The sequence below is a fragment of the Lepisosteus oculatus genome, chromosome 8, assembly GCF_040954835.1.
Source record: "Lepisosteus oculatus isolate fLepOcu1 chromosome 8, fLepOcu1.hap2, whole genome shotgun sequence".
In the NCBI taxonomy this organism is placed as follows: Eukaryota; Metazoa; Chordata; class Actinopteri; order Semionotiformes; family Lepisosteidae; genus Lepisosteus; species Lepisosteus oculatus.
In genome coordinates this window covers 41852983-41879552 of record NC_090703.1, presented here as the reverse complement: position 1 = coordinate 41879552, position 26570 = coordinate 41852983, and the positions used below count along the sequence as shown (strand labels likewise).

At 34.9% G+C, this 26570-nt stretch overlaps 1 protein-coding gene and 1 long non-coding RNA gene across 5 annotated transcripts in view; one reads left to right on the top strand and one right to left on the bottom strand.

Moving 5' to 3' along the window:
* The window catches only part of tenm1 (teneurin transmembrane protein 1), a 342106-nt gene that overhangs the window by 256208 nt on the left and 59328 nt on the right, over positions 1 to 26570 (top strand). For all 4 annotated transcript variants that reach the window (XM_015351452.2, XM_015351454.2, XM_015351453.2 and 1 more), the window contains 12 exons: positions 455 to 649; positions 1860 to 2060; positions 7240 to 7425; positions 9061 to 9087; positions 9476 to 9622; positions 16917 to 17133; positions 19007 to 19126; positions 20523 to 20784; positions 23290 to 23557; positions 25096 to 25239; positions 25368 to 25617; positions 26193 to 26213. In XM_015351452.2, coding sequence (XP_015206938.2) covers positions 455 to 649; positions 1860 to 2060; positions 7240 to 7425; positions 9061 to 9087; positions 9476 to 9622; positions 16917 to 17133; positions 19007 to 19126; positions 20523 to 20784; positions 23290 to 23557; positions 25096 to 25239; positions 25368 to 25617; positions 26193 to 26213 — 2038 coding nt within the window. The remainder of the gene's footprint in view (positions 1 to 454; positions 650 to 1859; positions 2061 to 7239; positions 7426 to 9060; positions 9088 to 9475; positions 9623 to 16916; positions 17134 to 19006; positions 19127 to 20522; positions 20785 to 23289; positions 23558 to 25095; positions 25240 to 25367; positions 25618 to 26192; positions 26214 to 26570) is intronic.
* Positions 1 to 26570, bottom strand: part of LOC107077870 (uncharacterized) — an 84213-nt gene that overhangs the window by 7586 nt on the left and 50057 nt on the right. The window lies entirely within an intron of this gene.

Here is a 26570-nt window from a genome sequence, read left to right as displayed (position 1 = left end):
ACCTAAAGCGTAAAAGAGTTGGCAAAGATTATTAAAGAAACCTCAGTACCTGTCTGCTTATCTTACTTCTTCTCCCCACCTCGCAACCTTTGTTCATCTGACTCTGGTCTCCTGTTTATCCCCAAGCTCGTCTACACATTAAGGGTGACAGGACCTTCTCTCGCTATGCCTAGAGCTGTGGAATTCTATCCCAAAGGATATCAGAGACTCACCTTCCCTGAGTGCTTTCAAATCCAGACTCAAAACCTTTGTTTTCAGTGCTTTTACTTAATCAGTTCTTGCATTCTAAATTCTTGCTTTCAATTGTGCAAATTTTGTTACCTCTTCTCCTTGTAAACCCTTTTTCACCATAAAATGCTTTGAGGGGTTACTTTTAAGGGCTACTGTATATAAAATTAAGTTTCTTCTTCTTCTCATTATTATTATTTATCAAAACTCCGTCTTTTTGTTTAAGATTCTTGCCCGGTGCTGTGCAGTGGAAATGGGGAATATGAAAAGGGCCACTGCCTCTGTCATCCTGGCTGGAAGGGTCCAGAGTGTGACATTCAGGAGGACCAGTGTATAGACCCTACCTGCTCCAATCATGGCAGCTGCATCAAAGGGGTGTGTGTCTGTATCCCCACCTATAAGGGCACCAACTGTGAACAAGGTAATTTTTAGGCTTCACTTTTTTGAACACTAACTATGTATGGGTAGCAGTTGTTTAAAAAATTGCTACCTTGTACCAAAGAATAGAGTCCATATTCTTTAGAAAACAAGCTATTAAATCCCATAGATTTCTGTTTTTTCAAGAAGAACCAAAGGTATTATTTATATAATGGTAACAATTTTAAAAGGCTGGAGACAAAAGATATGTACTAACCTGAATCATGTATATTGAAAAGAATATTGTGACATAAAAAGGAGAAAAAGCTAATTTTGCAAATCACTCATTCATTGGTGTTGTGTAATTATTGCAAATTGTCCATAGTCACATACAGTAGTACATGCTGTCATTAATATGCACATAATAATTGCTGAGTTATGAGTTAAACAAGTAAAATTGTCTTATTTATGATACATGGTAATTTAAACATCTTCGAAATATTGAAAAATACAAATTAGAAGCATTTATATTTTATGATATGAAATTACTAAATACAGACCTTTAAATCACTGAGGTTTCTTACTGTGGTAATCAGTCTAATTTTGTTGTATATGAGCTGTTTTTGTATGTACACTAGTGTGTATAGAAAACATCAGGATTGTCTTTGTTTCTTATTTGTTTTTGCAAAAATATCAGGGAAAATGCATTTGATATAATTATGGCCTAGTCGTATTTCAGATTATGTAAATTATGAATGATTCTCCTCCATGTGCATCACACTCCAGAACCCACCAGATGAATCATGCTCATTTATTCCCTTTATTTGAAAGGGAACGAGAGTTGTGCTCAAATACTTAAATGTATTTTTTTTAAAAAGGATGGATGCTGCTGTTTTAATTGGATTACATTTTTAGCATGTTTGCTAATTACAATGCCGAGTTTTTTTTTAAATCAGTAAAAACATAAACCAGTTACCTTAACATATTTCAACCTGGTTCACAACAAAATTTAATAGAATGAGAACAATAAACAATCTCTGCCACAGCTTCTTCACTGCGATGTTGTCCCAATTTCAAGTACATGGCCTTCACACTCAGATAATAAACACGCAGATGTTATTTTTCTTATATAAATGGAGCACCATACCTCTTCTTATTAAAAACTCCTAAATGTATCGTAAAATGAATTAGAGTTATTTGTTTTTCATTCAATTGTATTTTACTGTACAGAATCATGTTCCGTGCATAACGTCTACACGTATATGTTTCCTCAGTGGACTGCTTAGATCCCTTGTGCTCTGGCCAAGGCGTGTGTGTAAAGGGGGAGTGTCTGTGCTCGCCAGGCTGGGGGGGTGCGAACTGTGAGACCCCCCTCCCTTCCTGCCGGGAACAATGTTCAGGCCACGGGTCCTACCTGCCAGAGACAGGAACCTGTGTCTGTGACTCCAGCTGGACTGGTAGTGACTGCTCCACAGGTGAGATGTCTCTGGTCAACAGTACCATGTCTTAGGGCAATGGATTGTCAACAGAAAAGGCCACATTTACTCCTGAATATTCATTTCACAAATGACAGACAAATCACAGTTGTGTCGTCCCATTCTCCTCTCACAGAAAAGTGTTACTAAACTGCAGCTAGTGTTTTGTTCAACATCTTTTTTTCAGGCTTGCCTTAGAAACTTAAAAAAAGGTATATAAAATGTCCTATTGAAGCAGTGTAAAGCAAAACTATAAAGTTTAAAACGGAGTTTTACATTCAATGCACTGTTTTCTTTCTTGGTTGTATGTATGCAGGAACATTACGTAATTGCACAAAAGTTGTTTTACCCATGCAGAAATGAGCAAACATGCATCACAATATTTAGAGGCTGTTTTTTTGTGGTTTTGTTATTAAGAAGAAGAAAATGAATAGTAAAAATAAAATTAATAAAATCAGAAAATGGATGTCAGATTGGGAAAATATATTCAATGTGACAAATCTGTTTGAAGCATTTTAAATGTTTCAGTTTATATTTTTTGTGCATACTTGTTTTTATTTACAATAATATGTAAAACTCTCATTAATCTTCCAATTATTTTGTCAGCTTAAAGGGGACAGTTTAACTAATATCTTGGAATCAACTCTCTAGGCACAAGTAAATGATTGTGTTTTCCTAGGAACAATGATTACACATCTATCAGGGGCACCTTAACAAACTTAATTCACAGCTTACTACCAGCACATCTTGTGATAATTTCTTTTACATGCTGAGTGTAAATTAGATTTCGCCTTGTGACTTCAAAAGTATGAACACTTTGTGTTGCTTTGTTTCAAGATATCACTTCATTCCCTCTAGTTCTTGCGGGCATTGTAATGCATTTCTAGGGAAGTATACAGACATATTTTTGCTCATTCGATTTGATTGTTTAATTGTAAAGTTGTGTGCCTCTTTTTGTGTTCTGCAGGTGCAAGTTAGTCTTTATTAACTCATTTGCAGTAGCTTGGGCATTTCAGCCAGGGCATCGGGAATCACTGGCATTCTTCAGGGACTGCCAGTGAATTCTGACAAACACCATTCCAAATCAGAGCTAGTGAATGAAATCAACACTCTGACATGGTGAATACATTCTTACTGCACCCAGAAATGATGCATCTGATTGCAGTTTTGCTCTTTATAAAAAATAATACATTTCAGTGTTATACCATGTTAATTAAGCTCAATTCCTCTGTCAGGAAGAATCAGTGAGAAATATATGTTGGTTTGGCAAAAAATGTGTTTCCATTACTGTATTTAACAGATTATGTAATTTATTTGAAATTTTACAGAGATTCAGAAAACTGAAATTATCTTGAAAATATATGACTTTGAAGAAAGTGACAAGTATATATTTAATAGTTTGTGGACCCTACAAACAAAATATATAAAAGTACTCTTAATTAATTGTACTTAAATCTCATTGAGTGAGAAGAGAATAACAAAACTGATCCTTACTCTTGGCAATAACCATAAACATACTCCAAACCTATTATTTTCAAACAAAAAAAAGCTTATTACCTACCAGCACCAGCAACAGATGAATAATTTTGTACAACTCAGCTTTACTTTATTGGAGAAATGAGTAGCCAATTGAAATTGTGCTGTGTCATATTTTCAAGAGTATACAGATCTAAAAAATATGCACAAAATATATCTTTCTGAAGCGAAGATAATAGGCACGTAAAAGCAGACAGGTGAGTTTCAGAGGTTCTTTCAAAGGTGCCATCTAAATATGACAATGTCTTGTATCTATTGCACCTTTAATGACAGTTGTTGAATGTAAAATAAATTGCATTGTCTCATCTACTAATTCACAGCTGAAGTGCTCCCTTGCAAAGTCATCAAAATGGTTTGTCATCAGATCTCACACTTGAATGACCTGGAGTCTGTACTTCATAAAGTTAATCAAATTTCATCAACCTGTCTGAAACACTTCTTCCATAATCTTACTCTTCAGCATTTTGTGCAATGTGATGCCTCCTGTTTGTCCATCAAAGTTTGTTTCCTTATATTCCCGAATTCTGCTTCTCTTTTACTTTTTTCTCTGCATAATCCCAGGTACTAAATGCAATTCAATCTGGAAAATGAGTAACTGAGAAAAATGATTATCCTTTTAATATGTCAATGATTTGAGATATTTTAAGCAAATACACTTATGTAGATCATTTTGAAGCTAAAAGCTAAATAAGTATTCAGTTAACAAATGAGCCTAAATTGTGCACAATGCTGAAATTGCATTATGAAAACCAGTTTCTCCCTGGTGGTGTACCAAAAATGATGCCACCTGGTGTCAAGATGTTGGAAATGCGTTCCAAATGACTCATATATAATTTAATGCAGCTTAATATCCTTCAAAAAATCAAGATAAAACTGAGCTTCTAAAACTAAAACTGAACTTCTTATCTGCTTTCTAATGATTTGTGAATGAAACACTCATTCATTTTGCTGTTTACCTTTGTGAGAACAAAACTCAAAAATGAAAAAAAAAATGCAGTATGCAGTCCAGAAGAAAAAATATTTATAAATCTATATACTTTATCCACTTTATATATTCTTTGTTAATGTAGACATTGACAGATCACAAAGTTACTTTGTGGATAGATTATAATTTTTTGCGCAAAAGGATGTTACTTTTAGGATGACAGAGTGGATTGGCAGTTATCACTGTTACTGCCAAACTCTGAGGCCCTGGGTTCAGTTTTGGACAGGCTCTTTGGGTTCATGTTCTCCCTATGATCACATGATTTTCACCAGGTGCCCTGGTTTCCTTTTACACTCCAAAGACGGCTAACTAGTTAGATTACTAGGTGTTTCTGAGTTATGTGTGGGTGTGCTAAGATGGACTACCATCCTATTCAACACACAGTCGTGCTTTCTTCCCTCAAGATCCCTACCAGGAACAAAGTGCTTTGGAGTAGTAGTGGGATTTTCTTTCCTTTAAATAATATGTTATGATGTAATTTTCTTTAAACATAATACTGGTATTTTGTGGGTAAAACACAAAAACAGCACTTTTATTTCTTGCTTCATTTTGTTTTTCATTGTAATGTTTTATAAATATTTCTTGAGCTGTACGTTTATTTAAACCGATAATGTGCAGTTTTAAAAGAGCAGCAAAAGATACAGAATGCTCTGAAGCATTATTAATATCTATGTTTAGGTTCCTGGATGTATATAATTAATAAATGTTTCTAATTTAATAATTATTGCTTCCTTGTGAAGTTGTAAAAATTAATATTCGTATAAATAAAAAGAATCACTAGGGGGATGTTTACTTTTAGTTTTTTTTCTTATGATTAAGTGTGCAGTAGCAGAGAACATTAAGAAAAGCAAATACATCTTGGAGGAGGTTGAGAAAAGAATTGTAATTCAGACGTTGTCATTTAAGCAAGGGTGAATTTCATCTTGAAGTTGTCTTTGGTTCACGTTCCAGGGCATCATTTCGGAATGGAAAAATCTTAATCATTAGTGAATATAAAATGAAAAAAAGTCGTCTTGTTTTGGAACTGCTGCAATAATGTAATTTTTAAAAAGTCATGGTGATCTGTGCAATTTTAATGTAGTTATTAACAGTGAAGTATATTTAAATTGAAATAACTTTTTATTGCATTTGAATAAGTGGCCTTTGAGTGCCTCCAGCAGTTCCTTTACCCAGTGTTGCATAATATGAACTTTCAATTTTCATGGAAATTATTCATTGTATATTATTAAAAATGAGAATATCAAAACTTTGAATACTGTCGTGTGGGATGCTGGCACTTGCCGCACAAGGAAGAAGCTTAAATTTACAGCAAAAATATTAATACGTTTTTTTCCATTTTCAGACTTCAGGATTATGAGACTTTTTTAGATTATTCCATTTTATGGTTAGATACCCTAGGCTCACAAAGCATTAAAAGGATAGGAAAGATTTACTTTAATATTCTTTTAACGTTTTTTAATTCATTCCACTATTTGACAGTATAAAATAACACTACCTAAGGTAAGATTGGCATGGCATTTCTAAGTTAATGATTTAATAGATGTCTGAGTTAATCATAAAAGAAACTTTGGATGAATTTCTGCCCTTTTAATTTAATGTGTGGAAACATTAAATGTAAAGGGGTGTATTATTTTAATTACGTCCTTCTGTCTTGAATTATAGTATATGGCAGAGGTATAGGTGCTCTAAGTGATTCTTTTGCAGGGTTCTCAGTGTATCTAAACTTTTCTTTCCTTTGCAGAACATTTTCTGACAGAACAGAACATGTTTCATGGCAACATTTTGTCCTTACAGAACATTTTGTTGACACCTTTACTGTTTAGCTCCTAGATTTTTCTGTTGGTTTAATACATCCAACTGGTCGAGATTGGAAGTAAAATAAATAAATAGGTCCAGTTTCTGTAAAAGTAGAATGATAACCAATAGACAATTGTTTTAGTATTGAGTTTAAGCAGCATATGTGGAAAAGCACTACTATATGATATTACAGAAAAGCTTGTGCTTTCATATTGTTAGCTTCTTCAACATTTTATTCCCTAGAATCAATACAGATTCAAAATAATGTGGCTCAGATGAAGTTCAGACATTTTGCAGTGGTCTAGCATGATTTAGATTTTTTTCTTTGCACAAAACCACAATAACAATCTACATTGTTATCTACAGTAACAATCGTGCTTAACATAGGGAGTACAACTCTCTTGTTTTCTCTTAGTTAGATACTTTTTTGTAAAAAAGTCATTTATAAGGTGGAGATGTCCGTACATCATCTGTCAGCTGTTCCTAACTACACACACTTTGTACATACCTAAACACAGTTTTACAGTAAATAGAAGCTAACATTCAGTTAGGGATGGGCATCAATACACATATATACAATTATCTGTAATTTGGCCCAAATGGGCCTTCATTTTCAACTTTTCTTATTATATTCATATTAGTCAGCTGTCAGTACCCTGGTTTAAAGCTCCATCCTGAGCACAACACCTCCTACAGTTTGGTGCTGCCACACTTCTACTGGTCCAATAGTTTCCTGGTTTTCCTTAGAGGTGCCCATCACAATAAAAGCCAGGCCTAGCCTTGCTTAGCTTCTTGGATTTGACACAATCTAGATACAAGGTGGCAATTCTTCTGTCACACACGGTCCCCTGTCTCTTGCAGAGCTGTGCCCTGTGGACTGTGGCAGTCATGGTGTGTGCTCTGGAGGAGAGTGCCAGTGTGAGGAAGGCTGGGAAGGGCCTGGCTGCGACCAGCGTACGTGCCATCCTCGCTGTGAGGAACATGGGCAGTGCAAGGATGGGAAGTGTGAGTGTAGCCCTGGCTGGGAGGGAGAGCATTGCACTATTGGTGAGTCGTACTGTACAGTATATAGCAGTTCCCAGGTCTCCCTATTACACAGTTGAATCCATAATTAACTTAATACGATTCATTGAGTTGTTTTAAGCTCTTGAACATTTCGGAATTTACCTTTTATCTCCTGTATGGTGTTTCATACCGTAACTTTGAAAGTAAGTAACTTAACAGTTCTACTTGTCAAAACAAAGAAAAATGATTATTAGTTCAGTTAAGGCTTTAACTGATTAATATTTGTTATATTTAAAATCATATGTACTGTATTTATAGAACACTCATCATAAAGCTGCTGATCTTTTGGGCATCTCCAAAACACTCATCCTCAAACCACACATGAAACATAAGAAGTAAAAAATAATATTACGAACATGCTAAACTGAAAACATCAGAATCAAAAGCATCTTTATACAACAGACTGCTAGATTGAGTTTAAACGACCCATAACCCATAAAAAGGGTCAGACCCAGTGATGACAACATGTCAGAAAAAAGCAGCAAGGACAAGAAACTGAATTTAGTGTGTTATCCAATATATAATAGAAAGCATATAAAGAACTTTGCTTTAAAAGAGAAAGAAAAAATTTATGTAAACATCAAAGTGATCAAAGTTGAAGGAATGTTATAGATCTTATAAAAGCTAACAAACTGCTTATCTTTTAGCTTCCTAACTGCTTATAACCCTGGCAAGTGGAAACATACCAGGGGGCATCTATAGGTCAGTGGAAAAGTATAGCTCATGTCTTAAATGTAGTAAAAAGGGAAGTCGAATGTCTTGTTTGCGATTGTGAGCAATAACGAAAATCTTAATTAAAAGTGTTTTTCTCTACTCGAGTTTGACTGAAAACTAGTTATTCGTTTTAGGGATTAGGTAATCTGTGTCAAAAGTAGGAAGCCTGTCTGTTACTGTCTATAAAAACTGAGCAACATCTTTCGGGGAGACTAGCTTTTGCAAGCTGCTCTCCCATGTGCACACGAATAAACAGCTCTTCTTTCACCAACACCCAGACTCTGATATTTTAATGTTTCTTCAAAGTGTAAGCAGAAGCAGGTTCATTTTATATTTCTATGAAAGCAAACATAAATTATATTAGATTCATTGCCAATTATTAGAGTTTATCATTAAAAGTATAGCAAGGTAACCAAGTCAAAGTGGTCACGATCAGTCTAAAATCAGAATCCTTTCTCTTATGAAGGGTTGTCATTTTCCCTACTTCTATTTTAAAACTTGTATCATGGTTATATTAGTATGTTGTTACTACAGAATAAAACAGAACCACAAACTTAAGGTAATTGTCAGCAGTTCTGCAGAATATGGAAAATAGCTAAAGCAGAAACAAAATAGTGCTAGTGAAACCTCACAATGCCAAGAGCTCACATTCAAATTTTCAGAAAAGTAGAATCACAATTAGCTTTTTTCCCTGATGGGGATAGCTTAGCTGAGAAATCATCGGGTTCTTATTTGCATTTAAACAAGAAAATTAAAGAATAGGTTACTGCTTCTCTAAAAATATCAAGCAAAGCATAAAACTTTGACTGAAGTGTCCAACGATGGCTGAATGATTTCTTTGCGTATATTGGTATTAAAAAATGAAACATTGCAGTCTAACGGTTTTATTTCTTTTCTCACCAGCACACTACTTGGATGTTGTTGTTAAAGGTATGTTACGTAATTAAATACAAGACTCATACTGTGTGCAGTGCAGAAAACTAATCACCAAATGAACAGTTAAAAATTATGCACAAGTTTCAGCACTCAAAATTATTGCATATTTTAAGACTGGTATTATTTTATGTATGGGAATTTGTAATGCGTGAAAGATAATGGGTATTTATTCAACTATTTTTGAAATATTACTTTATCCAGTTTTGTTTCAGTCATCCCCTAAAATAAATTATATAGGTTAAATAATTGTAAAATGATGATTGTAATGCTTTGTTGTGTGACAAATGGCAAGCTATGAAGATGTTTCATTCAAGTGATTTTGTATATTCTTAGATTACAACAAGATTCGACTCTATTTTACTTCCTCCCATCCTTTTTACAGATGGCTGCCCTGGCCTCTGCAATGGCAATGGAAGGTGTACCCTTGAGCAGAATGGCTGGCACTGTGTTTGTCAGCCAGGCTGGAGTGGAATAGGATGTAATGTCATAATGGAGATGGTGTGTGATGATAACATAGACAATGATGGAGGTAAGGGTCCTTTGGAAAGAATACTTTATCTCTCTTTAAAGTATATCTGATGTATGGTTCGATCCCTTTCAGGTACTGAAATTCAGAATATTAAAAGTTAATTTGGCAACCACCTTTCATTCCACATAGCTCTTCAAAGCTCTTTGTAGGATTTCTTCCTTTTTTCCTTATTTAAAAAAGTAAATAAACAGCTCTTTACAATTTGCTATACCATAAGCCAAATTACAAAAATACAGTATATGTAATAATTTTCTGCTTTTCAAAAAATCATTTTCGTCATTGAAATTTAAGTTTGTGTTTGAATGCTCTACAGAAGATGTTTGAATGCTCTACAGAAATACAAAAAAATGCATATCCACAAAATAAAGAGCACACCTCTGACAAAACCAATAACAAAATTGCATTTTACAGATGATGAGATAGATTTACTGTTCATGGTGTCTCTTTTCTGTTTGGACATTTTGCTGAAGTGTCCAATTTACAATTCCACAGTGGAAACAAAAAATAATATGAAGGAACAAATACAGAAAATTCCATTTTTGAATTCTTAGGGTTTTATTGGGCTGTTGATTTCTGTTTTATACTTGTTTTGGAGAAAGCAGTGTGGGGTAATGGTTAGGGTATTAGACTCTTAACTAGAAGGCTGTGTGTAAATCCCAGATGGGGTGTTGCTGCTGCCTGTATGAATAAGGTAGTTTGCTCAGATTGCTTCAGTAAAATACCCAGCTGTATGAATGGTATTAAGAAGCAGCTGTCACTCTGAGCAGGCTTTCTTGGTTTAGGCCTCTGAAGAGTGCTTTAAGATTAAGGTTATGACAATTCAAAGAGAGATAGGGGTGAGCATTTGTAAGCAGGTTAAGTGCAGGAATTTGCACAAGGTGGCAACGGGGCATTCTGCTGCATCTGTTGTAAATGAGGTTTTTCTTTGATTACGTTGAAGAAGTCTCTCAGGTTATCTCTTCTAGATCGTGGTTAGATCAGTCTCCCAGTATAGTATGATGTCATACTTGGTTAGATGTCTTAGAACATCTTCTCAGTTAAAGGAGCCTGCCTGTTAAATTATGGTTAAGTTCCATCTCTCTGGGTTTTGTCACAGAAGAGAAGGTGGAATGGGTGAATCATGGTTACCTCTCCCTATGGTTTATCTGCAACGTTTAGCCACTATTCACATAGTTATCTTATAGTTTCTATCTTCCCAAAGTGTACTCCTTCATTAGGAGTTATGGTTCTTCCTGAAGGTTAAAAAGTTTGAAGGTTAAAACAGTTTCTGCTGGTTTAGGATAAAAATATCTCCATTACAATTTAGTCAAAAAAGTAACTGTGTAGACTAGGTCTACTAGAAAGCAACAGCAAACTCAAATGCTGCTGTATCAGAGGTCCTGAGATTGGTTATTCAGAAGTGTCCTGGTCAAACAGGATCTGTTGCACAGGGTTAGGGTTAGCAAATAAGGCTATGTTAAATAACAGGTGATTATCTCTTAAGGGAAAAAAAGAGGGGGGGAAGTTTTGTTTTTCCTGAATGTTATGGCTCACAAAACCTGGTGGGGGTTTGGGTGTCATGGTTTCGAGACCCCATGGTTGACTGAAGGAAGGGAGAATGAAATTTTAAGGCATAAATCTGGTGGTTACGACTGCAAGCGATCATTGTGGTGAATAAGTTCATTGGTTAAAACAATGTTAGTAGCCAAGGAGCACTCGCAGGAACTAGAAATAAAAAAGGATTACACCTGGAAGGCAGCCTAGGGGAAGAACTGAGATATTTTTATCTGGGAAAATGAAAGGTTGTGGAAAAATGAATAAATGGTTGTGAAGACAAAAAAAAAATTCCCTTAGCACACCATAATTCTCAGGATGTGACTGAAGCCTGGTTGTCCAGTCCTGGAGCAGTGGGATTTTACACTTTTGCTGTGGGAGATTTGTGGTTGCACAGTCTCCTGGAACAACATTGCCCCAGGACTGTGGAATAAAATTCTGGCCACAGACCAGATAACATACCACATTAAATTTATGAGGCTGTGAAACTGTGAGTTACAAACACTGTGTGACGGTTGCCATGGCACTCTCACCTGCTGCAACAAGCAGGTCCCTGCTACAGTGAGTACAAATGTACAGCACTCTGGATAAAAGCATCAGCAAAATATATTAATAATGAAAATAGTAACTTCCAAAGTCACTTTGGTTTCAGCTACCAGATTTTGTCAGAGTAGTACCCATGAGGTAAAGATCTGGTATTAAGTCAAAATTGACCTACTGTATGGTCATTAATTCACAATGGGTTAGATTAGAGGCACTAATACTGTTGTAGTTTTAACTAGATAGTGGATATGTTGCTTAACATGATGGAAAGAGAAGGGGGAGGGAAAACCAAAGTTACCACACAGATCCTCTTAAGTATCTTGCTAAATTAGTTACTTTTAATGCTAAAGTAAACATTCACAGCCTCCATATTTCATTTTCTAAATGTGTTTGGGGTAATCCTTATCAAAAAAGTATCCACAACAGAAACAATGATCTCACTCAAGATGATGATAAAGCCTAAATGTAATTTTATTGTAACATTTAGCTTATTACAGTAATAAATTACACTAAACAATATCAAATTAGTTAAATCCTATAAAATCTGTTTTTTAGATAACAATATAGTCAGTTTCAATCTTTAGCAGTAAAATATATTCATTTTTCATGTGGAAAAAAACAAAAGGAATCAAGATGGAGCTGCAATATTCCCCCAGGATTACATATCATGAAAATCAGAAAAAGAAAAGAGAAAATTAACCCTCAGCTCACAGTTGTTCATGGCCAATTGCTCAAATGTGTGTTGGCTCATTGACTTGCATGCAGGATGTGTTACTTTTTCGTGTACACTTTATATGCGATGGTATATAAAGTGTACACAGTACATACTGAACCAAAAGAAATATATCACTCTACTTATGCAGTATCTTTAAAAAATAAAGTAAATAGATTATGGGTATTGATTTACTGTTTTTGGCCTCTTGCTGGTAGTGTTAGTGAAAGTGGTTTAATGCTTCTTTCAGTTCCTGTAGACTAACAAGGGAAGGTAATTCAGGATTATACAGCCTTATTGGCCTTGAACATCAATGGAGCTGGTCCTCAGTGCACACCCAGACACACCAAGTTAGTGCTCTGAGACTGAGAGACTACCCATTTTTCACTTGTGGAACAAAACAGATTTAATAGATCAATTCAAACTGTGAGGCAAAACAGAAACATACTGTATATATTTTCTTGTCTTTTAATACATTTCACAATATGGAAGATGTCAATTATTCAGAAATCAAACTTTAGATATTGTGCAGCATGTGTTTATTTGCAGTGGCAGAGCTGAAATTTCTTTTTAATTTTGAGGAAAAAAGTGTCAGTCTTTTCTCAGAGTGGTTCAATAAGTTACTCTTAGCTGTATGTTTTCAACTGTTCTAATTGATGAAGTCTTTTACTGATATCTGATTTTGGCTAAGTGCACTTTTTTAGATTCAAGTAGCGAAGCATGGCATATCATTGCAATAAGGAATATCGAAGAGTTTTCCTACTTTTTTATTTTTGGAGTATCATGTCACAACAGTTCACAACATCTGTTAACCAACATCTGTCATTGCTAAATGTTTGGATAGAATAAAATATTGTCATAATCTTCAGTTTTAGAAACACTTTAGAAGTCTGATTGTAAGAGTTCAGGTGGATGTTAGAAAATTAAAACAAGAAACATAGAAGATGCTTTGTTGGGTTTATACAAAAAAAAAACCTGTTATTAAACAAACCCAGACCTCTTACTGGGGAACATTGGCAGACGCAGTTTAAACAGACTATTTATCATTTTCAAGATGCATTGCAAGTCTGGGGTTAGGTGCCATATCTGACAAAAGCCCTTACTTCCCCCACTTCTCAGTTACTCTAAAGCTGACAATTCCCAGGAAGAACAGGAGAGATCTTCTGGCACAGATGAAACTCTTTAATCACTATCTTTATCAGAGGAAATGATTCTGTCAGAGAATACTGCACAAAGCTATGCTTTTTTATTTTTTCTTTCAGTATCCTTATTCACCCCTGGTATACTGTATGGTGTTTGTTTTTCTTCTATTTTTTCCACAGGGATACTGTGAAATTTCTGTGGTATCCCTAGTTGCAAATTAAGTTATCTGTGCCAAGGCTGACATTATAAAGTTTAACTTTGAATTTAATAAACAACTTTTTTCTCAGGAGTACTGTGCAGTAAGATCTCGACATCTGCAAATTTAACTTTCACAAATTTGCTTATTTGCGATTCGGTCTGGCCAATGGGGTCTCGTATGGAAGAAAAGCAGAGCGGGATCAAACCAACCTGAAGGTTGTTAACCGCAATTTAAAAATTAGTGGTACAACCGACTAGAAATAGCCTCACCCTATCTCCTGCCCAAGTACTTGCTACCCAGCATTTGCATCTCAATGTAGTTTTCTTTTCATATTGTTACGAACACTCCAGGTTCTGTGTTGGCTGTGTGGAGAATGACAAGCTACTGTAGAAACAACAGGCTCAAAGACCCACTGAGAGTTTTATTGTTGGTTTCATAACAGTGGGGTGTGCTAATCATGGAGGCAGAGAAAGTGCAGGCTACAAGCGGAGGCGGAGTTTGTGTTTATCTTACCTGATTACTGTAAGTTTATGTTTGCTGTTGGGTTTTTTTTTAATTGATCATTTTTATTTAATGTAAAACCAATGCATTAGTACTTTAATTATCTTAAAAGAGGTGTTACTTTATTTCTTTTAACCATACACATTATATACTGTAGTAGGTTATGCAACAGTATAGGGGTGAACTTGTTTATGCATAAATTTGTCCTTTTGTAAAGGTTCTCTGTATCAAAACCTCACGAATATAAAGACCCTTCTCTATTTCCTAGTTTTAGATAGATAGATTATACTTTATTAATCCCATAGGGAAATTTATGCTTCACGTGTTAATTTGATTTTAATGCATGGTTCTTTAAATCCTGTGTCTGCAATCCTTCATGTTAATGGATTAAAGGTTGTTTTTTCTGGTTGTTCTTTTTCTACTTTTACTCTAGTTTGACGATGCAAAAAAAGAAAAATGCAATTCAACCAGATGTTGGTTTGAATGGAAAGAAATATTCAGCTGTTTTCAATTACTCACTATTGAAATCTACATCCAAATCCAAAACATGTTTTTGTCTTCATTTGATCAAGAGCTCATTAGTGTTACCATTTATATCCTTAATGAAGCCTCATTACAGCTATTGATATGAAAACTAAATGGCAATTAATGACCTTACGCAAATAAAGTGATTAAGAGATTATCTGACAAAGTTTAGCCAGCTGCACATTTCTGAGTTTATAATCATAATTTGAGTTCATGATCTGATACTTTAGTAAATATATTTGAAATTTCAGTTTACAGAGATCTGTTGGAAGTAATCGGGAAGTATTGAAGTCTGTGAAGTCAGTAAACTGTCTTTAGTAAAATAAATGCATTAAGAAAAAAATATGCATCATTTTTTAATGAAGATGTTTAAAACAGATTTAGCCATGTATATTAATGGACTTTCACAGAATTTTCCATTGACATACTGTAATATAGGGATTTGCAAATTGCATTGCCCTTTGAACTGGGAATCCAACACTGCTAATACAGAAATTATTCCAAATTATTACTCGTTCATAAAAGTAAACTCATAGTCATCCTGGTTACTAGCTCTAATTGGAGAGTACACCTGTTCTCTTGAAATATATTCCAATTTATCAAGGCTTACAAGAATGGAATCCAAACTATAGTAAAGACCTCTTTTGGCTAAGTAACCCATTTTAAGTTTGGGAAGTGTTCTTGTTAGGAGTCTCACATGTTCATTGTCTGTTTATTGGTACATATCAACAACTGGTATCAGATTTAAAAAGTCTGCCAGTTGTGTTTTTCAATATAGCTGTTTGTTTCAAGCAAAATTTCTTAATGCATTTTTTCTAATTGATCATAAATTAAATCATGGTGCTAATAGACAGCACATAAGGATGGCAGGTTTTGTTTTATGGCTTGTGAATAAGTAAAAATAATGGAACACATTTAATTTGATAAGTCTTTGGGGAATCCATTAGTCTTTCTGTAGGTTTTCTTTTTGTTTCCTCAGGTAAGGTTCATATACAGTATACCCTGAGTTAGAAAAAAGTAAATACATTTAACCTGAGTAAATTATAATTGCTATTTATCCCTAGGTAGCGTTGACCTAAAATTTGGTTATCTAGCAGGCAGTATGTCCTAATTTTCACTCATTTTAATCTTAACAAACAACCAATGCCCCTCTAGACATAGTTATCATTAAGGCTGTAAATTTTGAGTCTCTATTGATTTAGGAGTACATTGTTGTTAAAAAGAAAGTAATTGGATGTTGTATTGGGAGCATAAGGTTATCATTTTAAGCAGGCAACTCCAGAGATATTATGTTCCAAGAAATTTTATTTCTGATGTTTATGCAGCAGAATGTCTCATGCCTGCATCGAAATCAGTTTCAGTTCTATACTGTATTCTGTGCCTGGGACATAGTTGAATCATATAAGTTAAGGTTAAAAAGGTTAAATTCTAATTATTGTTTGAGTAACAACTTGGATAACACTGTGTTTTTTATATCACAAGGTGTGCTTTTTATATCTTCTATTAAAATACATAAATTATAACTATCTTCTCCAACATTTGTGGTACAAATTACTAATATTGAGCATTAAAACTTATTTTTCCCCATCAAATTCACTGCCACTCTCACAACTCAGAAAGATTACAAATTGAATTCAAGCTTTATTGTCCCATTGGAGAAATTTGTTTTACAGCCACACTCCCAACATAACAACACAATGACAGACAATTGTGTTGTAAATCTGTAAATCTGAGATTGCAGTTTATTCTCAGATGTGATTTAATTGATCATGTACTCCATACTAAATGTTGGTGTTTAATAAGCTCGCTTTTCAGTTGTATGCTACAGCCATCATTAATCTTCATCTGTGTATCCTACTATGGCATTTATTTTTCTTTTGTCATAGAAGTCTGTAGATGCAGTTTTATAATGTGCAGCAATGAAAGTGCAAAAGAAAGTAAATTTTAAGATAAATCCGACTGAAAGGAGTATGCTTTCATTTTGCCTTTTTGTTGTCTACACTTTGCTCACTGATTTTGTTTTACTGTTATTTCATGCTATTGGTATATGTAGCTTTTGCACTTATCAGGATACAAGTGCCTGCCAAATAAGTAAAAGTAAACTTAAATGTCTGTTCTCATGGTTCTGTGGCTTGCAGATGGCTTGATGGACTGTGTCGATCCTGACTGCTGCCAGCAGGCCACCTGCTACAGTGGGCCTCTGTGCCAAGGTTCACCTGACCCTCTGGACCTCATCCAGCAGAGTCAGACGCCCTTTATCCAACTTCCCCCACGGCTCTTCTTCCAGAGAATCAGGTTTCTCATCGGCAAGGACACAACTCACGTCCTCCCTGGGGAGATCCCTTTTGACACCAGGTGCAACTCCCTTTCACTCCCTTTTTTATAAGTAAATGAATTAAATCAGACTAATATGTTTAATTTCAGCAGGCGTTTCTGATGGTGAACAACATAACATAACAGTTTTTAAAATACCACATTCAGGGGTTCAAATGAAAAAGAAAACTGAAAACTAGAAGAAGCATTAAATGCCCCTTTTCTTAAATTTTGTTTAGTGAATTGTCTCACATTATTGTAGATTACTGTTTATTTTATGCTGTCATCTGAATGCTAACTGATCTTAAGAAAGGATTGAATTCATTGGGGTTTAACTAATTAAAATGTGCTTTGTTACTTATTTAATCACATTAATATGCAGCAGTAGATTCTATATCATATAACAAGCTTTAAAACCCTACTTGGTCTTGCTACATGTGAGTTTTTCATTAAGATTTTCTTACTGCTGGGATTTAGGAGAGTAATATATTTCCTGAATACTGAGTAAGTCATTTTTTTAGTAACAGGGTACTTTGAATATAATTTGTTTCATATTACAGAAGACACCATTTTAACTACATGAACGTGTTTTAAAAAAACAGCTCCTTGTCTGAGAGAAAATTGACCCATAGTATGGCCACTCATTTGGGCATTACTGTATGTGGGTCTGAGCAGGGAGTTCAAATCGACAGCAGCAAAGCACTATTATGCGATGTGCACATGGGTTTTTCATTGCCTGTTGACCTCTGTGTTTGTGTAAAACTTGAAATATTACTTTTCAAAAGAATGTGTAATATACATACACCCATTACCCCCAAAGCACCTGTATAAAGCCATGTTGAGTTCCATCAAGTGACCTCAGCTGCCTCAGGCATTTTTTTTTGTGCTGTGAAGGTAGTCCTATTTCTTAACTAATAATTATCATTTCTTTTCAATTACTACAGTAAATGTGTATTTGATGTGTTTTTGCTTTATCTTCCTAGTTCCATGGAGGAAATAAGGCAGCAACAATATTCTTCCATTTTACCATGCTCATTGAAATTTGTGAACTATAGCATTTTAACAAGCATTCTCCCAGCAAAATGAATTATGTGTTGGTCAGTTAAGTGCTGAAATCTAATACGGTTTATGAAATAAGGTTGTGTCATCTTTCTCTAACAGTCAGTTGTAGTCCTTTGGTTTCTTAAATTCATGTTCATTTTTAAGTAAACATAGTGAACTTGCAATATTTAATATAAATATTTTAGGTTCACGCAAAACCTTTGAATATTTTTATTTGCTCATTTCTAGCCTTGGAAATTCAGCATTTGTTTCTAACTCCTTTTAGGAAATATGAGGCAAACTTTCTTCCCATGGTTTAGTGTGTGTCTTTAATTAAGCATCAGTGTGAGACGGAACTGAATAACTGAAAAGCTGAATTGTGTAACCTAGAACTCCTGGAGTGGCTGAGTGGTGCATCAGTTCCCTCACCTCTGAAGACAGGGTTTTAAGACTTGAAGCTCGAGCAGCTTGTACTGTAGATATTAGTTCATATAACAAAGCAGTCACAATTCAACAAAACTGCTTTTTCAGAAGCCATCCTGAGTCAAGATGCCGAGACCCCGAGTGTAGGTCTAACCCAGGATGACAAGAAGGAGGAAAACACATTGAGGCTGCATTTCGTTTGCCTGCATTTTGTGACGCAGAGAACCTTCCTTTCCAGCAGCATATGTTATGAATGTAAATCTTCATATGGCCTCTTAAAATAATAACAAAGAAAACATTGGATTACAATCATTTTTACAGAAAAAGATGTAGATCCATGTGATCCTTTTTTAGTTTGTATAATATCATAAGGAATTTAGTTTTACTTTCTTTGGTTTTATTCCAAACCAAGCCTTGATTGTCAAGCCTTGATTCCTGTGTTTGCATCTAGTCGCTCTTCAGTGATCCGAGGTCAGGTGGTTGCAATCGATGGGACTCCGCTGGTTGGCGTCAATGTGAGTTTCTTCCACCATCCTGAATATGGCTATACCATCAGCCGCCAGGATGGCAGGTATGCGTCTGTTTGCTCCACTCTTACCTCTTCATACTGTATGTTTTCTGTGGTGCACGGTCTGAATAATTTATCTGTCATTGAGATATTGAATAAATAACCAAGGTGCTCCTTTAAAATCATATTCAGTCACTTGCTGCACATTGATTACTCACTGAAGAAACGAAATGAGAGAACTTGCCTGTCATTGTTAATTTAGGTGTCAGCTCTGAAATTGCAACCAAATTGACTAATTGCATCCTCCATTGCATCCACATTCACAGCTTCCTCCCTTCAATTAGCAACAGCATGGAAATCAAGCAAAATTACCAAGCCTGACCATTGCATTGCTTGAAAACAAATAGTCTTTTTCTCACTATGTATAGCTTAGCAGCTATTGATTCAACTAGAGTTCACAGAGATATGTTTTCAAATATTGCTTACTCATAGAAGCACAGCATTATCTATGTACATTGCTGCTCATAGAAAGGACTTACATGCAAATGATTACCATTGAGTAGATTTTTGGAAATATTTTGGCAGCCCATTGCAGATTATAATTGCAAATACAGAAGCAGAAATTGAATGCGGTTTTAAGACAAGACACTTCTCAATAAACCCACACATGACTATCATTAGCCATAACATGTGGGCTGTTGTTGAATTTCCAGAATTAAAATTATACTGTTTACACATAAGTTTCTTTTTGGTTCATTTTTACAGTGACATCATCATTTTGAATCCCTCGGTCAATCTTGTAACATTCGGAAATAAATACCATTGAAAAGCTTGTTATTCTCTATAAAATTGTTATTCTAGTTACCCCCAAGTTATTTTTTTAGATTGATTCCATCATTGTCAACATTTATTTTATTCAAGCTAGGTCTCAAAAAGACTTTTGAGAACTTAAAATGAATTGCACAGCATGGAAAAAAAAACTTCTTAATGCACGAATGGTTTCTCAGTTAATGATAACAAGCTATCCTTCCTGGTTCCAGACAATATAATCAGCGTGAAGCTGCGAAAAGAATTTTCAGATGAAGAAAGCCTAAGCAACAAAGTACTGTTTGATTGCTGCTGGTCCTTTCTGTCAAGCTAATTGCTGTTTTCCTCACTGCACTTCTGATGAGTGAAGTTTTAAATTCACTCAGTTTAACAGGGTAAACCTATTGAGCACCATTGCAGAATTGACACCCTACTGATATAAAGTATTATTATCAAATCTTTTCCCTAACACCTTATGTTTAAATTTAGTCAGACCATTTTGTATTAGGGTCCACAGAGAATAGACAAATAGATGGATGTACTGTATATATACAGTATATAGATCTCCATTTTCCGAATTAATATGGAATTAACATATTTTCATGTTCATTTTTTTCGTTTATTCTTTCCCTACCTTGCTTTTGGCTTTCAGTTTTGACTTGGTGGCTGCCGGGGGCATCTCCGTCACGCTGGTCTTTGAGCGGGCTCCTTTCATAACTGAGAGACGGACCGTCTGGTTGCCATGGACACAGTTTGTGGTGCTGGACAAGGTCACCATGGCAAGAGTGGAATCTCCCAAGCCCACTTGTGACATGAAGAACTTTATCAGTCCCTACCCCATTGTCCTTCCTTCCCCTTTGACCACATTTGCTGGGTCTTGTTCTGAACGGGGACCGGCTATCCCTGAGCTGCAGGTAATGGAGTTTGGATTCAAGGACACAGTTCAGGTTCATTACATTCTTAAAGGAAATGTTATTCCGTGCCTGGATTTTTAAGCCTAATTGTATGCTTCTTACAGCTGAAGTAAATTCCTCAAGTACAATTACAAAATATTAGGAATATCTAGCTTAAACATTTGCTGCAAATGTAATCCACAGCCTTTGGGGTTTTTTAGTTTTTTTTTTACACTCATGAAACATTTAAGCAGTGCATTTTACATATACAATATTATTAATTGTCCTGACTACTTTCTAAACAGTTTATTCCCAGTTACAAAAAAGGGGTATGAATAATTATAAAATAATGTGTATCATCAAATTTCAGACAAGGATTTTACAATAATACACAAGTACACAAGACACAATAATGTACAATTACACACAATACTTTTCACTAACAGTACTGACAGATATTTCTCATGCTGTAAGCATCGGAGTCCTGCCTCAAACATACTATAGAAAACACATAACTCTTTCTGAAATCAAGGCACAAAAAAACTTTAAAAGGGTAAAAAAGGAAAGTACTTGAAATGTGTCCTTTCAAATAAAAGGGATCTTGCCCAAGACTGAATCATTCTCAACAATGAAATATTTGCCCAGTCTGTCAATTCCACAGACAAATATATAAAAAACCTAATCTCTTTACTTAAAGCCTAAAGTGCTCTTCCAGTCTTCAGATACCTCTCCCTGAATATTCTCTTTCTCTGTCCTCTGACATTTCTCTCCAAGACTGGCTTAGTGACCTCAAGAAGAATGACCTGGTATCTGTAAAATATTGATGTTCTAAAATAGTTGCTGTAATGATTTATCAGAGAATTGGTTTAACCTCACTTAACAATTAGTACACTGTTTGGCCATATTTGCTGCTTCAAGAACCAGGGACAGCTGCACACTTCAACAGTGTCCACTGTATCAAACCTACAGCTATGGGAAATACAAACACTTAGCTACTCCCAAACAAGCATCAATACTAATTTATTTCACAACATCACTGAAGATTTTGATAAATGACATTTTAATGTTTGTCTTACTAGAGAACGTAATACATCTATAGTTATGTATGACAGCCAAATATTACAAACTATAGTTTATAACTAGGAAGTAAAATCAATATTTTGTGAAGCAGTAGGATAAAAGTTGATAATACATTAAGGAAAAAGTTGCATCTATAATGTTAAGTCATTTTCACCTGGTATGCTCCTACTCCATACATGTGTACTGCTCTAACAGTTTAACAGTAATTAGACATTTGTGCACATTTTTCTCAGCCTGCCATCTGCTACAGATAATTCAATTCCCCCGAAATGTATGTGCCTTCAAAATCTATTTCATGTGGCCTTCTGGATCACCCAGTTTATGGTGTCCTCTAATGAGATACGTAGCTATTTAGAATGAGAAGTTGCTGATACTCCTTGCAGTAATAACAGAATATAATGCTTAAGATGTCAGGTACTGGCTAGCATCGATAATGGCTGGAGCAGGAGGTGTTTTATCTGACTAGTCCAGTGTGTGCTTTGCACTGATAGTTTGTAATGGCAAAGATATTGGAATCACATTCATATTTGAGGGCAATCAATGAAAATTGAAGCTGGATTTCAGTCTAAATCTTACTGAGCACTAAACTCCATACAGGATTAAACATAAAATATTAGCACAAGAGATGGGGAAAGAAGAAAAAAGTATATATTTTACAATATTTTGATGTTCTAACTGTTTTTCCATTAACTTAAAAAATATTATAACCTGTCATAAAAATATCATTCTGAGAAATGCAGTATTTCAGCTTTTCATACTGACATTGTTATTTTTGTTGTAATATTATAAACATGTAAAATGTAAAACGTCATTGCTTTTGCGCACTTCACTACTATACACACTTTATTACTGACAGTCCTATTTGCACTGATCAATAAAACACGAAACTCACCGCAGTAACAGTATACAGTGAGAAAACAATATGCTTTATGATACAAGAAGCTACAAAAGTAAAAACAGAGTGGAGTGGAAAAAAGCATGTTTGTACAAAATTCTCTTGATTTAGGAAAACAAGTTTGGAACGATGTAATACCTTCTGTTCTTACTGGAACACATTGTCCTTCTACTCTTAAGTTACTTAGACAATATTTACATAAAAGCTAATATTATCTTTGAATATATAATGTATTAAGATTTCTTTCTAAATTAATTGAAAAATATCTGACAAAAGCTACGCTTTCTCCAACTAAAAGTGACTACTGTTTTGCAGTGCTGTACATACTGTATGCATATTTTTGTCTGTAACACATTTGTATTGGCTGTTTTTGTGTTAATTGTTAATAAGTGTTAATTTTGTGGTCACATTTAGTTTTATTTTTTTGTTCTTACTGCTTATAATGAGGAGATTTGGGCAAACCAATGTTATTTCGTTTCCAGTATCTGAATTAATTCTGTCTGTTAATTACTGGGAACACAGTACCACATGCACATTGTTGTTTTTTTCAGGCTGTTCATGAAGAAATCACCATTCCTGGCAGTTTTGTGAAGCTCAGCTATCTCAGCACTCGCACCCCTGGCTACAAATCCTTGCTGAGGATTATCCTAACCCATTCTACTGTTCCCATGGGTCTCACAAAGGTGCATTTGATGGCCACCATTGAGGGAAGGCTCTTCCAAAAATGGTTTCCAGCTGCTCCCAACCTGTCTTATATCTTAGCCTGGAATAAGACTGATATCTACGGGCAGAAAGTGTCTGGCTTGACTGAAGCAATTGGTATGTCAGCTACACAGTTATCATCAGTTGCAATAAAAATATCCTAAACAGATGGTCATTATTTTCTCAGACTATTTAATATAAGATGAACATTTTGTTTACATATTTAATGTGTCCTATTAGTTACCAGCCTGCTAAGGGTTCATTTTAAATCATCCTTTATCCCTAGCACTCTGAAAGCAGTCATACAATAAAAGCAAGTGATTGCAGGAGACCTTCAGTTTTAATGAAACATTCTGAAGCTCTTCTAAGCTGCTATATTTTAACTGTGACTTATCTGCTTACTTTCAAATTTGAGACATTTTATTTATCTAAAATGACCCTGAAAAACGTTATTTTATTAGATGTGAAGAAATCAATTTACTGTTGTAATGTTTCATGATGTACAGTATTCAGATATTTGACTGGTACACATTTTCAAATTCATAGCAAAAAGTGTTGAGTGGTGTTATCACTTTAAAAAAGGTCATTTTAAATTCAGCTTGAAAGCTGTAGTGGACTACAGATTATGAAGCCAGAACATTTAAATTGCTTACTTTTTTTCTGTCCAATAGAGACATTTTTTCTTTCATACAGAATTTTCCTATACAGTATACTTCTTGCTCATTCTTGATGACATTATTAAACTAAAACCAGATAGACATGTACATATGGTTGCCTAATATTTGCTTGCATTGTATTGCTCCTGCCTTGTATTGGCAAACTATGTAATATGGTATTTGTATTGCTCCGTATAGCTGTCCCCATAGTGAACAAAGTGTTAATCTTACAGATAACAATATACATGATATTTAAAAACTAGAATGGTCTTTTGTGGAAATTCTAAAGACTAAAAGCCTGCTTAATCATTGTGACAGCAGTGATAGTCAGACACCAATACAGTGCTTGCTAACATGGTGTATCCCGATTATATATGTAATCCAGTAACCACAGGAGAGACACATGAGCCTAGACAGTGGAGGGTCTCTTGGGAGATGGCAAGCGGTGGTACAAAAACAGAGAACACCACTACACCACAGTGGATATACAAAAACAGGGGGAAATGCGGTCGCATTTTAGCCTTTCAGTGCCTTTATATAATAAAATGTTGGCCAGTGTTACTCTTGTTCTTGTGTGTTTTTTTAGCAGTATTATTTATCACCCTTTTATAAACTGGTATTCTTAGTCACTGTGAAAAATGGATGATCTTTTATTTTATTTTTTTATATAAAAATATAGTGAGTTATATAGTGAGTTTGGTTACATATATGCATGTTAAGTTTTAGAAATCTTCAATACCCACATAACCAAGTGATTATATAGGCATATTGTACATATGTATTGTTGCATGAATATTGTAATCTACAGTACTTTACAAGTCATGTTTTATAGTCTGACAGTCAAAGAAAAAGAAAAAATAGTAAAGGTTTAAAATGCTGTACTGTATGTATGCTACCAACAACACTATACTGCAGAAATGTAGACCTCTCCACTCATCTTCAATATGCACTGTCACACTGATACTCAGTATTTTCACCAGAAATGTTTGCCTCTTTCAGTGTCCGTTGGTTATGAATATGAATCATGTCCTGACTTCATTGTGTGGGAGAAGAGAACTGCCCTGTTACAGGGTTTTGAGATGATAGCCTCTAACCTGGGCGGATGGTCTTTGGACAAACATCACATCCTGAACTTGCAAAGTGGTAAGAATCCATACTGCTCTTTGTCTTTCTATGATTATGTACTGTCATGTTTGTGGTACAAAACTTTTAACCTGAGTATATGATTTGATCATTCTTGCTTTTTAATTAAAATAATCTTATGTCTCTAGGAATTCTACACAAAGGAAATGGGGAGAACATCTTTATTTCCCAGCAGCCTCCAGTTATAACTACTGTCATGGGTAACGGTTACTATCGTACAATCCCATGTCCAAGCTGCAATGGGCCTGCACTGGGAAATAAACTCTTCGCTCCTGTGGCAGTCACCTGTGGTCCTGATGGGAGTGTCTATGTAGGAGATTTTAACTTTGTAAGAAGGATATACCCAAATGGTTATGCTATCAGCATCCTCGAACTGAGGTATGTTAGAAACAGATTTCCTTTTCAAGAACAACATTGATGATTTAGAGTTTCTTTCAGCGTCAAGTGTTTGTGTTTTGAGGGCAAGTAGATTATGGAAGCCATGTACTGTAATCTTTTATTGCCCTTAAAAGACAAGGTTTTATTTTGAGCCCCTTTTTCATTCCTGAAAATCTTTTTACCTCTCTTACCCTCTAGTACTATTCTCTCATGAAATCCAACAGAATATTTTTTTCAAATTGATGCTCTCAGCATGTACAGTACGATAGAAGGATATTAGACAGTTTTCCTTAGGGAAAAATGGAAGCAACCTTATTCCTGCTCAAAACCTCAAGCAAAAAAAATTGTTTCTACATTAAAAGTAAAAGATAAGATGACTTATTAATAAATAATCTGAAGCTGATGAACATCAGTTATTCTTTGTTACAAGTTAATGGACTTCCATTCCATACATTTCATTTAATTCATTTTAAAATATAGCTGGCAATGACAAGCTTTTGTCACAATATTGTGTTATTTTGCTGCATTAAATATGTATTTTTTTGTCTTTTTTCAATTCTTGATTGTGTCCTTAGAAACAGAGACATAAGGCACAGGTATGTATTAAATTCCATAATTTAATCATTTCATGTGCTGCTTTACATTTTGATTAAAGCTGCTTTTTTTAGTTAAAATGACACCCTGCTTATCTTTTAATTTTATTTAGATATTTATGTTTTGTTTATTTAATCTGGCTCAGTACATCCACTTCAGTTTGGTTAAAATTGTCCCTTATGATAAGTAGAGACGTTTGTTTTTATTTTGTTCTTGAGGAAGAAATTACTCAGAAAGTACTAAGAAATTAGTATAGGGGTTAATTGATCTACACATAAACATTGTGCTGCGATTAAGACATCTTCTGTCTTTTAAAATAATGATCTGGGGTATTTAATGTCCACAGGATGCTGTAGACT